We start from the raw sequence: 18,239 nt of genomic DNA, 5'->3' as shown, positions 1-18,239 counted from the left end.
GGAATAAGGTGAGCATGATTGTAACTATGTGACCACATTAAAGAGGCCATTAGAGTATTTTTAATCTGTTTTTTTTAAATATGCTGGCTCATTTAAAAATGATTCCCCATAAAATAACTTGGGCTTGAAAGGTGTTCTTCAAAGTCACACTCAACGTTTAATGCAACCAGTTCAGACTGCCTCTTTTATTTCTCACAAATAAAGTTTATGATTTTGCATTAAGCATCTTCCACTTGACAGGTGATCGATAAGTAGAGGTTGCATACAGACTTGGCAGCTTAGATGCTTAGGACAAGTAGGAAACCTTGAATTAAACTTATACATGTAAGCCTCGATATATGTAAAATAAATGACACAGCCATTTATATACCATATCGACATCATGAAATTTTGAAAGATATTTGTGATAATGTCTTTCTCTGCCTTTCTTAATTGTATGTTTGATTTGAATGGAACTGTATTGCATACAAATGTGATATAAATAAGAGTCATTAGAATGCCAATGCCATCATGTATAAAATTTGGGAGGGTTCAGCAAATATAAGGTAATTTATTAAAAGACTAAAGAAATACCATGAGAAAACTGGAGCAAGAGAGAATTGAATAGGGGGTGAAGCTGGTGTCTGGAAAACTGGGCTGTGACACCGGCACTAAGAAGCAGCTAATGCATTCCCAGGACAAGTCACTGTATGACTCTAGAGCCTCTTTTTCTTCATTTCCAAAAAACAGCTGCACTCGATGACTGGAAAGGTTCCTCAAAGCCTTCAAAATTTTGTGATTCTACATGTGGTTCTGTGAAAATCAAGGCCAAACAAAAAAGCCTGGGAAACTTCCAGTGGGAACATGTATGAGTTGTAGCCATTCATTTTTTAATGTCACAGAGGAGCAAATGCTATTTTTTATTTACAATCCTTCCTCTGAGCTATGTGTATAGATGAGAATGGAAAGTAGAGATAGGAAAGAAGAAAGAAGTCGGGAACTGCATTTAAAACGGTGTTTTCCAGCTTTGGGATTAAAGCAGAAAATCATTTCTCAGCCCCCAAACTGCCATTTATTCACCCAACTGTATTCACCCACATGTCTCCTTCACCTCACCCTCCAACAGAAGTTTCTTTGGACTTCCCCTTATCTCTGGGAATGCAGTTGAAGAAAACATCTGGATGCAAAAGACAACACGTAGCCCGTGTGTGAGGCTCACTGGTTCCTACAGTTATGAAACGGCCTTCTCCATTGGAGCTAAGTGGTTCCGGCCATCTTTAAATGTAACTGTCCTGTAAAATCACATGGCATCTAGTGCCAAGTGTGCAGTGACTAGAACCAGATGCAAAATATGAGAGAAATTCTGTTCAAAGCCTGCAGCATTAAAGAATAATGACTCTACACATTCCAGATCTTATCTGAATAACACTCTGCAAATACTTCAGATGATTTTCTCACATCTATCCCAGACCAAGTGCTTCATGACTAGATTTTATGGCTTTGCTTCATTAACATGAAATCCAGCCATCACCAATATATCAGGTTCTGTGGTCACAAAAGTTTGGGACGTGTCATACACTTCATCTCAGGTATTCACCGTGCATGTTAGTATCTCAAAAGCTTTGCAAAGCCCTAGAACGAGGACCAGTTGAATTTATTTGACTCAACATTTCCCAGACTTACCAGGAAAAACCTCCCTCCACCATCTTCCATGGGATACCTATTGATATCCAAAAAAATCGGTACATTCCACAGAACTATCTGGAAAATGAATTAGACCAACATTGTGGTCTAGGTCTCCTATTTATATCAGATACCAGGACCTGAAGCGTAGAACATAGAAATACAGAATAATGATATATCTATAGGGAGATCCAATTTTGTAGCTAATTAAATGGTTTTGATGAATCCTTTTGCAAATAAACACGATATTGGTATCTTGCAAGTGTGTTGTAAAAGTAAAGAATAATAGTGGAAGAAAAGAAGCTACTTGCTACCGATCATCACTTCGTGCTTCTTACTTTGAAGGAACTCTTAAGGGAATAAACTCTAGATAAAAGGCATTATAAAATTGTAGCTGATTTCAAGGAGGATTTAGTCTAAGTCCCTCATTTTCAAATGGGGAAACTGAGGCCTGATGGCCAATACTAACTAAAATCTAGGTCCTCTGACTGAGCAATAGAAGGACTGCACCCACGTCTCCTGACTGGCTCCTTGCCCACCGCCAACCCTTGCCATCTAAACCCTTGCTTGGATGATTGTTCGCCTGAAGTCCCCTTCATCTCTGCTCCTCACCAATCTCACCATTATGCTTTCCTTAAAGGCATTGTAAATACCTTAAGCTGTATAAATTCTCCCAGAGACTGCTGTGATTAAATCAAAGGATGGTCAGAGCCTAAAATGCCTAGCAGAGAGAGGCACCCGTACATCACAGGAGCTTGGCTGGTTATTTGAACAGCCTACTTCTGCCTGTACCATTCTCTGTGCCTTCGAGGACCTTGCTTTGAATTTTAAGCTAGTCATTTAACACTGGATTATAAAAATATATTATGTAACTCCTTAATCTGTTTCATGGGAGCAAGTTCCTGTTCCAAATAAAACACCAGAGTCCATAAAGGCTAATCGTGATCACCCGTAGTACCTATCTCAGTGCTAGACACCAAGAGGCAAGCCAAGCAGTACTCATTGCTTAGCAATTAGAGCAGTGCAAGGAGATATTAAAGGAAGTATTTGCTCTACAGACCAGTAGCAGCAGCCCCTCCCCCCTCCAAATCACATGTTGATGGAAAAGCAAAAACAACCAAGAATATCTCTGATCGAGGAAAAAACTCAACCCACATTAATCACGAGCACACATCAATCCTGTTGATTTTTCCTGGGTTTATTTATAGCATATATATATATTTGTTAATTCTTTTGGGTAAAGGCAGGCTAAGAAGCCCAAGGGTATCAGTATAGTAATTCGCTTTCTAGAAAGAGAGGAGAAAAGGCAAGAAATGCTAAGGACGAAGAACAAAGATGGCAAACCAAATTCACAGGAAAGCGAGGCAGTTCCCCCCCAAACTTGGGAGCTCACAGAAGGCAGCCCTGAGTGAGGAACAATGGAGTGCCACCTTTCTTCTTCCCAACCCTCAGGGGGCAATCAGGGAGCTAAGCTGAACTACTCATTTGCAGAAGATTGGGTTGGTAGGGAAAGAGCACAGAGGAGGGTAAATTAGCCAGCCCTATTTTCTCTCACTCTTTTTAAAATTCTTGAGCTAAAAAAAGACTCCAAATAATAGCATCAGCTGCTAATCTAAAATGTTATCTGCTTGTCCTGGCCCACCAGCCTGCTTCCTGAGTGCTTTGGGCTATAGAGTGAGGAAATGGAGAAGAGATAAAAGTCTACTTAAAATTAGAAGTAACCAGGTCCTAGAGGTGGCACAGATCATGTGGCCAGGGCACGAAGAGTCAGATAGATAGGGGTCCTATGTAGAGATGAGGCCCAAACAGGTTCACTGTCCTACCTAAGTTCTCTATGTTGGCAAGGAAGAGGTTGTCTTCTGCCCCTCACACAAGGTAAGTATCCTTCACATGGATACATTCTTCCTAGAATCCAATGGCTCCATCCACAAGCATATACAACCAGATAATGAAGGGATCACTCTTACTCCTGCATCCCAAGTCTACCTCAGCCTGGAAGGTGATAGCAATTGTTAAGATGCCCATCCCCACCTCACCAGAGCACAAGACATCAATGGCAATGGTGAGCATCACACCCTAGTCTGATGTGATAAAACACTAGGGTAAAAATTGGGGCATAGGCTAAATCATAGACTATTTAGAAGGTGAGGCCCTAGAGTCGGGCTGTCTGTGTTCAAATCCCATGTCCCCCCTTTGATCACTGAATGGCTTATTTAACTTCCTTAAGTCTCAATTTCCTCATCAGTAAAACAAGAACAACATGGTAGACAGATGTTGCAATGCTCACAGGAGAGCCATACCAAACACTCAGCGTGGTACCTGGCAGGAACCAAGTACTCAGGGAATGTAGCTGGTATTAGTCATACTACACATTTGTTCCACAGATCTTTCACAGATATCCTCTCTTAAATTCTCACACTATTGAGTTCTGATTCTATCCAATGGAAGCCTGCAGAAATGGTCCAGAACTGGTGGATGATTTTTGCCTCTACCAAATGAAAGGCATTTATGTAATTTTATGTGATTAAAAACAACCACCACAGTCACTACTACTGTCAGTATTACTACTAGCTCTCCTCTATTACCTGGATTTCTAAGCATGTTTTTTTCTTTCTCCTATTTCTGTCCTGTTTTCCTCTCTTATGTGTCCGTTTGCCCTCTCAGTAACTTGGGCTTTTATTTCTTTTGTAAAAAAAGCCACTGTAGTATAAAATGCCGTCTCTAGCACTATCTGTGTGACAATGGGTAAGTTTCTTAACCTCTCTGATGCCTGGTTTTCTCATATGGATCTAATACAGGGCTATCAGGAGGATCAAATAAAGTGATACCCATAAGTGCCCATGCATGATAAACCCTTCAGAAATGTGAGTTATTTCTTAATTTCTCAGTATTACACAATGGGTTTTTGGAATTGAAGCAGTACCAAATTCTCTCCCTTCACTAAAAGGGAGAGAAAATCATGTCTGTATGAAATCTAAATATATAAATAGTTTAGAATATTTATAAGAAGTTCACCTCTGCAAGGCTCATGTTTCTGAAATGTCAAGAAAAATAACAACCCATATCAAAATCTTCCATTCAGACTCCCACCTCTATTACGGCAGAGGATTTACTTATTTTAAAATAATATCTAATTTTGGAAACTGCCTGGTAGGTTTCCACCGGAAAGGGTCAGAGTTGATTTATGACATAATCACACATGAGAGCAGTTGGGCAGGAGGTGGTGGGCCAAGAAGGAGCACGCGTCCCCCACCCTCACCTCCTAGCTGGACCCAGGGCAGTGGAGGGCCTGAGGAAAGGGGAGGGCAAAGGTATAGCCTTACTGGGTTGTTTTTTTTCATGACTTACATTGGTCTTGTTGTGTGGAAACAGATCCTTTGAAGTAATTTGGATAAGTCTAAATGAGAATTTAATCTTCCTTACCTTTCCCAAAAGAGGGCAAGAATATGGGGGAACCGAGAGGAAACCCAAGGACCTTGACTAGGAACAGGGTAGGGGTACAAATTAATGATTTCCTGATATATCAAAGTCCTTGTTCCATGACCAATATAGCGTTGGGCAATGATTGGATACAAAGTTTTAAAGGAAGTTTCAAACTAACCCACCTTATTCTCAGAGGTTTAGTAAGACTTCCAACCAAATCTGAGTCCCACTTCTCAGGCCTCACTTCGACTACAGTAATATGGAGCAAGAAGTGCATGTTATATTTATTCGTCCCTCTTCCAACTTCCAGGATAAGCAACAGAATGAGAGATAGAAAGGGATGAATATGTAGCCCACATGATCTGGGAGAGGTTGTCCTTGTGAGGACTGCTGTCCCCAGCTGCGATAAAGACACCAGACTGACATGTATGTGATGCTTCTAATTTTACAACCCAACGGTCCCAACAAAGAATGGGCACAGTCGGCAGCGGGAGCTCAGTCCACCTTTCATGCTGGGATGGCCCATCCACCTCAGATAGCAATCAGTTCAGTGCACTGAGAAGCCCATCTCTGATTCAGTTCTGTGAGAGCTTTGATTTTCAGACCATGCACAGGCCACTAGTCAGGAGTATTGGAAACACAAAACCAAAGGCAGCACAGGCTGGCAAGGGGCTGGCCAGAGTGGGTTCCTGGCAGTAAGACGGGCACATAGAAGACTTAAAAAGAAAGACAGGCTCTGCGTTGGGAAGATAAACATGCTCAATGATTAGCCTTAACTCTCTGATTACCCAGCAGCACACCTAGAGATAAGACACAAAATATCTACATGGTCTGATCAGTGGTATTATGGGAGGACAGATAGATACTGAAATAAAAAAATCTGGGTTCTAGCTTCAGTTCTGCTACTGACTTCTCTGTGTGGCTACATACATACAATCCACACTCCACAGGCTCCATGCAGCTGCTTTGGAGTTTTGTACCTATTTATCTCTAAACCTTAATGTCTTCATCAAGAACAGATATGTGCTGGATGCCTTGATGGCTCAGTGGGTTAAGCCTCTGTCTTTAGTTCAGGTCATGATTTCAGGGTCCTGGAATCAAGCCCCACATCAGGCTCTCTGCTCGGTGGGGAGCCTGCTTCCCCCTCTCTCTCTGCCTGCCACTCTGCCTACTTGTGATCTCTTTCTGTCTGTCAAATAAATAAATAAATCTTGAAAAAAAAAAAAAGATACGTGCTAAGGGTGCTAAGAGGGAAGGATTGAGATGATCTGTGTCAAGGGCTAAGCACAGTGCCTACTGTACAGTAAGTTCCAATAAAGCTTAGAGATTCACACAACTGCTTATAAAACAAGCAGGATGAATGAGCTCAGCAGTACCTTATAGCCCTAACATGGGTCTTATTCTAAACTTCGGGGAAGTGAAAGAGAAGGGGCTGTGGGCATGCTGGATGAGAAGTCTAGGCTCAGAATACAGAAAGAAAACAAAGACATGTTTTCCACGACGTCTATATAATAGTGATGCTTATGTTTTATAATCTTGAGCTAACGTTGATTATTGCCAGGCAAGTCAACTGACAGGTCAAAATAATGATCACAGTGCTTAGAAAACACTACAGACATAGAACAGAGTCATTTTCATGTGGTTGGGGTCTCATACTAAGCTGCCCGTGAGCTGTAGATTCTTAGGGCTGGAAAAAGCCTTTGGGTCTTCGAGGTTGCGCTGGTCAATCCCTCACTCTTGGATAAAGAATCCCTGAATAATTCAAGAACCACCTATAGCTGCATTATTACCGCCACATGAATGGTACTCCTTGAGGAAGGGTCTCCAGTAGACCCCATCTACAACTGTTCATGGATTACTATCTTCTTGAAGTCTGAACAGGGCTTTTCCTATATATTTTGTGACTTTGCATCTCCTTTCCAATTCCCAATATACAATAGGACCTCCACACCAGGGCTAACATAAGAGGACAAATGACAAAACAGAAGCTCGGCTGGTGCTTACAGGCCAGAGGATGGAAGTCATCCCAGTAGAAAGTAGTGCCTCCAGGTATACCCAACCCATGTCTCCCGGTTTCTCAGAGTTCTGCACACTAGAGCTGGCCCACCCAGGGTGGTACCACGAAATTCTACACACACTCTATTAGAAATTCAAGTGTAGACAGTATCCTCAACTAGACCAACCTATTAGATATTAATGTTCAGACAACACCTACCTCACTCCAGACCAGCATGGTACCGAATATGACCTGTAACCCATCAAAGAAATTGTCCCCTATGATGATCACAGTCGCGCCTCCCGTCGTCCATCCTTCACTCGGGCTGATGGCTTTGATACAGGGAGTAGCTGCTTTTCAACACACATGAAAAAGAGAAGGAGTCTGCTGTTAGAACCAAACTTTAATGATGGAGACTTGAGAAAAAGAAAGAAAAAATATCTTTTATCTTTTCACTAACAGAAAGTCCCCCAAGATCTCAGCATTTCCTAGCTGCTTTAGGATCTGAAACCTAAGGGTGCAATTTCAGTTTTTAAAAGCATCTGTTTCATTGTTTCTATTGACATACATATATTTTACCCAATCATTTTCAAACCTGAAAGCTTATAAAATAAAACACAGAAGCAAAATTTAATTTATGAGATGCTAAAGATAAAAAAAAAAAAAATTGGGTGGCTTTTTGGAACACACTGGAAACCTTATTGAATTGCTTCATAATTAAACATACTTCCCGAAAAGAAAATCGATAGATTTTTAGATAAGCATTTCTGTCCAAAGGGAAGTGAGAAAGGAGGCCAGAGCAAGAAAATATTCTTACTCCATGCCTTCTATCTGTAACACTAACACAGACACATTCCTCATTAGAAATCATTACGATTTTTTCAACAAATGTCATGGATCCCATTTTATAGATGTAAAGTTTGCAGGTCACTCGGGGTGAATTATGTAACCAAATAGCTGAGTCAGGGCTAAACCACAGAAAGTCCCATGACCTTTGCTTTGTTGCCATTCCCAGGCATAAAACTCTAGAATGGACTTTTAAAAAAAATTCGTATCTCTTTTCTTTCCATTACAAATGGCCCTTGGAGATGGGAAATAATTTGCCAATACCGTGATTCTAAACAGACTGGAGGTGGCTTGCCTGGTGAGGATGGCATAATTTCAACAGAATTGCTAGGCGTAAACATAATCGCAGGATTATGTTTTTGAAATGGCTCAGAGGACACCAAGGATTTTTAACTCCACGATGCCATGTTGTTGTTCTCATTATTACTTTTATGAACAAGAACAAAGCAAAATTCTAAAGCAAGGGAGATATTGCACAAGGAGAGGAAACGAGACCCTTCTCTTAATAAAAAGTTTATTAAGTATCCAAGACTGACTTTCCAAATATTGAAGCCAATGAGAGCACCAGTTAATTTTAACGGGAAAAAAGCTGGAAAAAAAAAACTATTGGACTTTGTCAAATTTGGCAACATGTCATGCTTTAACTTTTGCAAGAAGAAAAGAAAATATTAAGCCCAGCCCGGTGGGACCATTGTTCACGTGCCACCACACAAACAAGTAGAATGGGTTTGATTTTGATTCAAATTCATCTTATAAAATAGCACAGAGAAATTAGGAAATATCCAAACTAAACATTTCATGTTGGCTGAACTCATAGTAATGCATTTACAACTAAAACTGGACAGTTCAATGCCTTTTCTCTCCTTCACTTTCTCCCCAAAACAAAATAATTAATCAAGAAAATGTAAGTGATTCATGACTTGAAAATTCTTGTCCAGTTTTTAACAGACATAAAAGTTGTGATCAATGCTCCACAGGCATAGGACTTTTTCTGAAGCAGAATTTTTCTTTGGAAGTGAAGATGTTTAAATGCATTATTGAGTATTCCCAAACCAATGGCAGCGTATGATGCATGATTTCAAGAAATGTGTAAGAGAAATCAAGTACATTTAACAACTATGTAGAATTCCTAACATAAAAGTAGTTTGGAAACATTCTAGTTAATGTCTCAAAATCTCAATTCTTAATTTCTAACTCAGAGGCCTCAGTTGCTAATGTAGAGTAGAAAGAGCACCCTATCTCCAGATACTTCTGAGAACAGGATCTTGGTTTAACTGAACTGGTCTTCAAGGAGTCCAGCCTAATGGTGAAGTGTGAAATCCAATGGCATCATTAAATGCTGACCCTGTGACTACCCTCATAAACAACAAGAGACTTGATGTTTATTATCTGTATGAGCTTTTATTTTTAAAATTTTATTTTTGTAATAATGCAAATTTCTTTTGATAAGTGTCTTTCTTTAGATATTTCTTTAGATAAGAAGGGATTCCTCCAGGCTTACTTATCAGAGTACAAAGGCAGCAGAACAGTGTTGGTTTATCTTTGAGAGAATCTCCTGTAGTAGGATGTTCGGATAGCACGGTCAGGCTGCTTTCAGCCTTGATCCCCTCCACTTCTTTCCATTTGTTGTTTGTAGTATAAAGAAGGCATGTAAGTGTGCGTGTGTGTGTGTGCGCCCGCGCGCGCGCTTTCACACACTTCCTAAAAAAAGTGATAATGTTTTCAAATTCTGTGAGGGACCAACCAGAAACAAAGTTAACTATCAACTAGCCAGAGGAAAGAAAGATCTTCTTCAAGCTTCCAGAGATAAGCTGCTGTGGAAACACTATGTGACACCACCTTCTTAGCTTTTTGGAGAAAAGAACCGTTGAAGGAAGTACTTTGAGAAAAGAGTGACACACCCCTGGATTGTCCTACCTCCCCACTCAACCATCCATTATCCCCGCTTAGAGATTAGATGCCAGTCATAGAACAAGGAAGTCATGCACACCTTTCTAAAGTTGGGCTTCAAAGCATTCTATAGGTGCTTCTATACATTTGTGTGTCATAGAAGTCTTAAGAGGAAGCTCTGTTGTATTTCCCCACTGTGAAGTTTGGAAAACATGTAAAGGACTCATGGGCTGTTCCACTGAGAGACAGAGAGATGGGGGAGGGATGTTACTGGCATTTAGCGCCTGGAAGTCAAAGGTGCTAACTAGTCAACAATGCATGGGATAGTTTCCCCCAAATGAAGAACTCTAAAATGTCAATAACACAAGGTAGAAGACACTGTGACTAGCTAACAGAGGGGGCCCAGGAGTGGTTGTTAAAAACTCACAGGTCCATACAGGCCAAGGCAGAAAACACAAATGAATACAGCAGCTCGGAGTCTCAGAACAAACATGAGATGGGTGACCCTGACACTAGGAATTGGGAAAGATCTAGCCACTCATTCCCCCACACAAATGCAGGCCCAGTGTGGTCAGGGTTTCTATCTTTTGAAAGAAGCTGGGAACCAGATTTTTATGTGAATATTCCAATCTTTACATGCTGGCAACTGATTTAATTTTTTTTTTTTGGAACGTTTAGGCTGTAAGCAAAATATTTTTAACTCTCAGGCCACCGTTTTACACTTTTATCCTAGTCACAAACAAACCTGCCAGATTAAAAGCAGCCCAGGAAATACTTGCAAATGTACCTAAAACTACAGGTACCCAAAAGTCCACTGCAGTATTAACAGTAAAAATATTCAAGAGTCTAGGTGCCTCTAATTAGAAAGTGGCTAAATAAATTATGGTATATCCACACTTCAGGATATTAGGAGTGTGTCATTAGAATGGAAGAGAAAGACTTCTATAAACTGACATGGAAAAATGTCAAAGTATATTAGTACGTAAAAAAACAGTTTGTAGTCTAATGAACAGTGTGATTTTCTTTACTTAAAAAATGACAGGGCGCCTGGGTTGCTCAGTGGGTTAAAGCCTCTGCCTGCGGCTCAGGTCATGATCTCAGGGTCCTGGGATGGAGTTCCACATCAGGCTCCTGCTTCCTCCTCCTCTCTCTCTCTCTGCCTGCCTCTCTGCCTACTTATGATCTCTGTCTGTCAAATAAATAAATAAAATCTTTTAAAAAAAAATGACATATAGGAGCTTGTATATGCCCCTGTATATGCACCTATATATAGTTATGTGAACAAAAGTCTGGAAGGAAATACAACCACTGTCCCCAGTGGGTCCATATGAAACAGCCACGTGGTTGGAATGGGGTTGAGGGGGAGGGAGACCATTAAATTTTACTCTGTAGAAAGCGGTATGGTTTGAATGTTTTCAGTGAGCACGCGTGAAGGTAATATGTTATCATAATAAGAATTAAGTAACAGAGCATTTAAGTCTGTAAGAGATAAAGGTTGTACTATTTAGAACAAATGGATACTAATTTAAAAAAAAAAAAAATTGTCCAACGGTGCTGACTAACAAATCCTGAACCTCTCCTTCTCTCTTCTTTTTGGGTAAGCTTTACTCTGAGAAAGCCCAGACTACATCTGAAGCAGCCAAGGACTTGTTTTTTCTTTCATTCAGCAGAGCCAAAGAGACACCAAAAGGAAGAAGAGAAGAAGAGGTCATTTTTAATAGCCACAGTAGATGTGTTCCATAGAATTTGAAGGTGCAAAGATTTATAAATGATTCAATTCAGCCCAGGACTGTAATAATCAATACAATCCTATCTCTATGAAAATATTATGGAATTGGGGAGGGGAGAGGATTTGATTGAATGCAAAGCCACTTTCACCAGCCAAGTCTTGATTTAATTAATAAAAGATTCTTCCTTCCTCACCAGTGAATTTTCACACTCTAGGTAACCACAAAGACAGAGAGCCAATTCCTGGTTCTAAAACTCATTAAAAATTAAAGTTGAAGTTGATGTTTTTTTCTTTTTTTTTTTTTTTCACCTCTTCCCCCACCCCCAACAGCCACCAAAGTAGAGGAGATTTTCTTTCCTTCAAACTATGACAATAACATGATTACCCTACCACAGTTTAGCATAATGGCTCTGAAATGCTCGTGGCACATTGCAGAGTTAAAGTGGAAATTATTAGGTAGCTCTTCTTTGTTATAATAATGATCACTCCACAAATAAAAGCTCTTCTCCCAAAGGTACTGCAAGGCACAAAATGCTAATTCTGAAGATTATGTGTGTGCTTTTATTAAATATTACCATGCCCTGCCTGTTTGAGGGCTTCTCTGCTCTGATTGTTTTATGAGTACCCATGTTAATGTCATTCCCATCTTGCTAGCAGCAGGCACACATTTTAGCGTTTGTATGAGAGTTGATCAAAGGCCACGTGCTGGGGGAATTGCTGAGAAAACACGGACAAGCGATAAAAATCTAACAGATTAATTGGTTTAAATTTCATTTCAGGGTGTTGAACTTTGGCTCGGGACTCTAATACTACACCGTGAGTCAGGGCCTAATTACCAGATTTCCAATTTGCTTCTGAACAATGGTCGTGGTGAGAAGAAAAAGAGAGGGAAGGATGGGGGGGAGGGGCGGAGAAAGAATGAATGAATGAAAGAAGGAAGGAAGGAAAGAAATCGTTTAGCCTCCAGTAGATATTTAACAGCTAACGTTCTGTGCGCAGACAATCCAGAGCCTTTACATTTCCTTCTGCTAACCACGGAAGGCAGAAGAAATCACGGATGCCCTCAGCAGTTTAAAATTCTCAGATTTGCCACATCAGTGTTACAAGGTTCAAGTGCCTTCTCACTCACACCGGTAGCATCAGGCTCTTTACAGCAAGGTGAATTTGTAAGTTAGAACCGAGCCTCAGCCTCCGATAGAAATGATCTATTTCACTGATAGAAAGCAAGGGCCAGGAAAGCCATGTTTACCTCGGGGTTTATGGGTGGCCTTGGGGATAAGGGTTAATTGAGCTCAGAGGTGCCTGCCCATTGAGGTGAATTAGTGGTGTGTGAAGCTATCAGCAGGGTCCTGGGGCTGCTCTTGCTTTTGCCTCCGAAATCTCTTGTACTGTGATCAATACCTCGCTTGTTTGGGGTAGCTCTGTAGATGACCTGGGTGCGAGATTTATCATTCCTTATCACCAAAATGAGGCACTGGTGACAGTTGAGGTCCTACTATGGAAGTCTCATTAGACATGCTTTGTTTGGCTCTTCTCTCCATTCCTGTTATTTTAAATATGCTGGGGAAACAACCCTTCCTCGGTTGGTAAAATGTATAAATTGAGAAACGTTCTAATCCCCTTCTCAATCTCAAGATAAAATTCCACTAACATAGAGATGCGCTGATTTGCCATCTCCGTTGTGTATAGCGTGTGAAAGGAGGTACACTCTCCTTCTCCAGCATCCTATTAGCCAGATCTCTCGATTAATGAGCATTTCCACAGAGCAGATAACTGATGCTTACAATGGAGGTGAAAATGCTGGCACCAGCCCTTACTGCCTCCCGAATAAAGACAGCAAGAGGCAATTGTGTTAAGTTGATTAACATTCAGAGTACTACAGTATTTGCAAATGGGCCACAGCTCCAGCTGTTCAAATTCCACCTCTCTTGCTCAGGGCAACCTTGAAGCAGTCACTTAGCCTCTCTAAGGCTCTTACCCTCTCAGAGCAGTGGTTCCTGCTCACAGACTTGTGGTAAAATGCAGAACGTGTCTGCTTGTGTTTTGTTGTTTTCCGATGTGCCAGGCACGGCTTGTTGCTGCTCTAAGAATTACTGTTATCACCAGTTCTCCACAAGCCAGAGTTTACTCATTCACCAGAATCCCCAACAGCCTCATCACTGCAGGTTCTGAAGTTTATTGTAAAACTTTCGTAGGAACTTCCAATCCAGGGACTTGCTACCTAGTCAGCTAAATTGACTGAGGAGCTGGGTGTGGCATCAGTCCCTCTAAGATAGGATTATTTTTAAGGCTCTCATTTGCCTGGAATGACTATTAAGGGTGATCTTTTCAGAAATAAGAAACTGACTTTATTGTCATTGTCCCAAAGTTTGAGACTTGTGAAACCTAGGAGCTCAGCCCGTTTCTGTGGGGTACCTCTGACCTCATAGAATCTCAGGTCCTTATCCCTCTATCTATTTGATTTTGGTGAAGTTGTGCTTGAGACCAGGCCTGTACCCAAGAATGACAGGGACACTAAGTACTCCTACCTGGGACTCAACACACAGATACTTGCCCTTCGTGTTAAGTCAAGACGATCATTCTCGCTGTGTTTTTTAACTGAAATGACAACTTTCTGGTCTACCCCCAGATCTGCAGCACCAACACCTGCATTCTGTGATCCAGACAGCTCGTAGCTACCGGCCAGGAGGGAGGGCAAGCAAGTTTGTCCCTAGTGGGGAGACTGACCCTCTATATCTTCAACCTGGACGGGATTGGAATCTCTTCTAGGTTCACCAACCTTCCAACTGGATGCCTGGAACCAATAGCTGTGATGGTGTGCAAAGCATGTGCAAATTTCCCTTTCAGAATGCTAACTTCACCACAGACCCCTAGTCAGCTAATAAACAAATAAATAAACATAGCTCTCAAATACAAATAAACAAACAAATAAAGCTCTTGAATTACTAGCTTTATTTCTGCCTTCCTTAATTTTTTTTTTCAGTAATTGCTTTATGCAGTTAAGCATTTTATTGTTTATTAGGGTCTTCATTTTGTTTGTTATTGGTCTGCATTTATTGCCCCATCCACTAGTATATCTAGATGCTACTTGGCAAAGAGATTTGGCCCGTGTCTGTGTCTGCGCGCGTGACACTTTGAAGAAAAATGTAACCCATGATACAGAGACTTCTCAATACCAGATGCAATTAAATCTATTAAATATTAAATGAGGAGATTGAGGATTTCAAGTGTTTTTCATCTTTTATTCCGAAATGACTTGATTTGGCAGAGCCCCTTGCTTTGACAACATTAATGGCTCTCGCAGAAAAGGAGAAAAGGAAAAAATCCGTAGTCAGTAGATGGAAATGTAGACCCAACATTCATTTGCATTAAGGGACTGTTACCCTAACGCGGATACCTAAGCGTATCTTTAGCTAAATTCCAAATTATGCTGTTGGCTGAATGCAGAGACGGCCCAAATTGTATATGCTTCCTCTTTAATTTGCAGGTTTACTTACTCTATTCTGAATCAGCAAAATTCTTCAACAATCCGTGGACAGAGAGCGAGCCGAGCAAAGGAAGGACAGAAATCCTAGTGCAACAATTGTAATCTGCACTCTGGGACAAGCATTTTTCGGTTTCTGAGTTTGCCTATCTGAGATCTACCACCATGTGCAGGATCTGTACGCAGGGTTATTTAACAATTTAGCAGTGAAAAATCTTGACATTTTGATGTACCTGTAACTTCTAAATTACACTTGAAAGACTTGTTGAAGGCTTTTTGATTCAATGACAGGCAACATAGCATTGTTTCATAATATGCAAAATTTGTTTGTTAACACTTCGGAAGCTCAGAATTTTATAACTCAGTAGGTGAGAATGTGCTGTTTTCCATTTCACATTGGCTCTGCCAAATCCGAAATTAAAATGTACAAAATATTAATCCTACAACCACCAACGGCAAATATTGCCACTGTTTTTTGGTTTTTGTTTTCTTTTCTTTTTTTCTCTTGTTCTGTGATCACCAGCCACACCATTGGGGCGGGGGGGGGGGCGGAATATTGTGGAAGGTGGGACAATCCTCAAAATGAATTATGCATGGATCCAATTGTGGTATTTGTTGCAACAATAGTAAGTTCACTTGCCTCTCATTATACAATAAGTAAATAACTCTTTTCTTCCTGACAAGGAGAACTTTCACGCACAAAATTTATTTTTAGCTCAATTCTCCTTATTATCCTGTTGTAAGAAAAGTTCGAGATATGAAAGCTAGGGAAAAAAGGGAAATGAAATTAACTTTCCAAAAACAGACAGCCCATATTGGGCAAAGAGGAAACAATTTTCAGGTTAAAAAAAAAAGTAACATGGAAGTGCTTCTTCAAGGAATACTCAAGTCTTTATTTGCAGGCAATCTTCCTGGGCCTGGAAAATCATAAAGTCAAATACGAGCAAGTCTAGTGGAAAATCTGTGATGTTAATCTTGGCTAGAGTCGTATTTTTAACAGGCCTTGAATGTGTGTGCTGGATTATGCAGATGGTCATACAGGAATCGGCCTGATAGGATTAAACCTTTATGCTGAACTCTGCTCCATCTGTTCGCCAAGGTTTGCCTTTCCTTATCTGAATATGAATTTTTAGCCTCCTTGTGTCTGGGAGCCGGACTAAAGGCAACACTGAAAACATATCTGTGTGCAGATAATTTAACATTTCATTAGTCTCGGTTGATATCAGCTTGGTCTTCTTCTAGAAAACATTTTTTGCAATGAATTTTCCTAAGAAGGAATTTAAAACTATGGCGGCTCTCTTGTCCTATTGCTCGAGGGTTTATTTAGTCTTTTTCCTACTGAATTCTAGGACTCATTCAATACATTGTCATGACACGAGGTTTACCCTGATATTTGCCCTTAAATATCAAACAGGAAGACTTGGTACCCTCCCTGCAGAATCTGACTGTGAGAAAAGATGAGACACACTTAGATGAATGACCCAAGGAGAATATATTCATGTATTTTTTTTTCCATTACAAGAAGATTGGTATTCGTCATCATTTGATAAAATTAGCTACCCCAGCCATTTCTGTCATCTTCTCTAGGATTTCTATGTCTGCAAGGAGGCTCTTTTAGGAGTAGGGGTTTGTAACTCAGAGTTTTCATCATGAATGAAACAGGCTAACATTTATTTTGCCCTCCTGTGCATACCTCCCCAGAAGAGGTGAAGTTACTTATTTTTCAGCGGGAAAAGTTGGCTGGGACAAGTTCCAGGGCAGAGGCCAGTAAGTAACCAGTAAGCCAGAGCCTGATAGATGGCTCTGGGGTTTCCAACCCTATGACAAAGGAAAAGGGAAGGCTGTGACTGCTGGGCTCAGCGAAGCAAACAACATGCAAATGAATGAATTAGTGGTGTAAAAGAAAGATCCTTTAGAATCCTCCTTTGTGGCTGGTTTATGGCAATGCAATCATTAGATGTGTTCCACATAGGCTTGTGATGGAAACGCAAGAGACTGCAGCTCTCCGAGCCTGAGTCTTAAGATGTGAGATCCCTCTAGCAGTCGAGGAGGGCTCCAGTGCTTTCCACCATCCCCTTGGTAACACTGGCTCTTGGCTCTGTGTCATTACGAATGGCAGGGGCCAGCAGCTCATCAAAAAACTTAGGCTCTTCCACACACAGGCCTAGTTATTAGGTTTACAGAGTACCCTTGACTGGACAGCCAGAGGGCCAAGAGCAGTGAAACTTTGGATTGAAGCTTAAGGTGACTTACGTATATTGGTACAAACGTACATATGACGTCTTATACAACATATGTCTTTGGCGTATGTTTTTGGCAAGAATTGTAGCCGGGAGGTCCTTTAAGGAAGCAGGTGATGAAGCTCACTATAAGTCATCTCTTGTAAAATGAACACACGGCCCTAGTTATCGACTCACCACACTTTATTGTAAACTAGGACACCGGATGTTCAATCTCATTACTGAAGCCTGCTTTTGCCCAATATGGTAGTCACTAGCCATATGCTGCTACTGAAATTTTTTAATTAACTAAAAATTCAATAAAAGTAGAAATTATTTCTTGGTCATACTAGCCACATTTCATGTGATCGATAGCTACATGGGACTGGTGACCATCATCTCGGACAGCACAGAGACAGAACATGTCCATAGTCACAGAAAGTTCTGTTGAACAGCACTGATCTGAGGAGCGAGTTTAAATAACTGAGCCTATAACTGATAGAGAATAACCAGAGCTACCATTTAGGAGCTACCTTTCCTATGCCAGGACTCGTGCTAGGAATAATGAATCCCTAATCTCTTCAACAGTGATCACAAAATCAAATGCTCCCAGAGCCAAGAAGGAAAGTAACTCAAGATGGGCTAGGGACGACACCACAGGACAGGTGTGGAATGCGGTTAACCAAGGAGTAGTGTCTGCCCCACCCAAAAGGGACCCAACTCCTCCATCTGACCTAAGTGTTGCCATTTGAAAACAGGGGTCCAACCCTGCCAGCTCTTCTGAATATAAAGAGAATTTGCAGATCTCCATGTTTAGGTAAAATCTCCTTATTTTTTATTGTAAAAGCAACAAGTACATAGTTTCTGAAAGCACCATGCGACCCAAACCTAAATACGGCTTCAAGCTAGACTGAGCCCATGATGTGATACACAAGTATGTACCTTCTAAAATTCTGAAGGGCCCAGAATCATCTTTTAGTTATTAATTTC

At 40.8% G+C, this 18,239-nt stretch overlaps 1 protein-coding gene across 7 annotated transcripts in view; it reads right to left on the bottom strand.

The window, feature by feature from the left end:
* Positions 1–18,239, bottom strand: part of EBF1 (EBF transcription factor 1) — a 387,792-nt gene that overhangs the window by 93,675 nt on the left and 275,878 nt on the right. For 4 of the 7 annotated variants that reach the window (XM_032337166.1, XM_032337167.1, XM_032337163.1 and 1 more), the window contains exon 9: positions 7,301–7,431. In XM_032337166.1, coding sequence (XP_032193057.1) covers positions 7,301–7,431 — 131 coding nt within the window. Of the gene's footprint in view, positions 1–7,300; positions 7,435–18,239 lie in introns of all 7 variants that reach the window. The other 3 variants (XM_032337165.1, XM_032337160.1, XM_032337162.1) reach the window with 1 other exon arrangement.

The sequence above is a fragment of the Mustela erminea genome, chromosome 3, assembly GCF_009829155.1.
Source record: "Mustela erminea isolate mMusErm1 chromosome 3, mMusErm1.Pri, whole genome shotgun sequence".
NCBI classification, from domain to species: domain Eukaryota; kingdom Metazoa; phylum Chordata; class Mammalia; order Carnivora; family Mustelidae; genus Mustela; species Mustela erminea.
The sequence above is the reverse complement of the archived record's forward strand: the minus strand, read 5'-3'. Positions and strand labels throughout refer to the sequence as shown.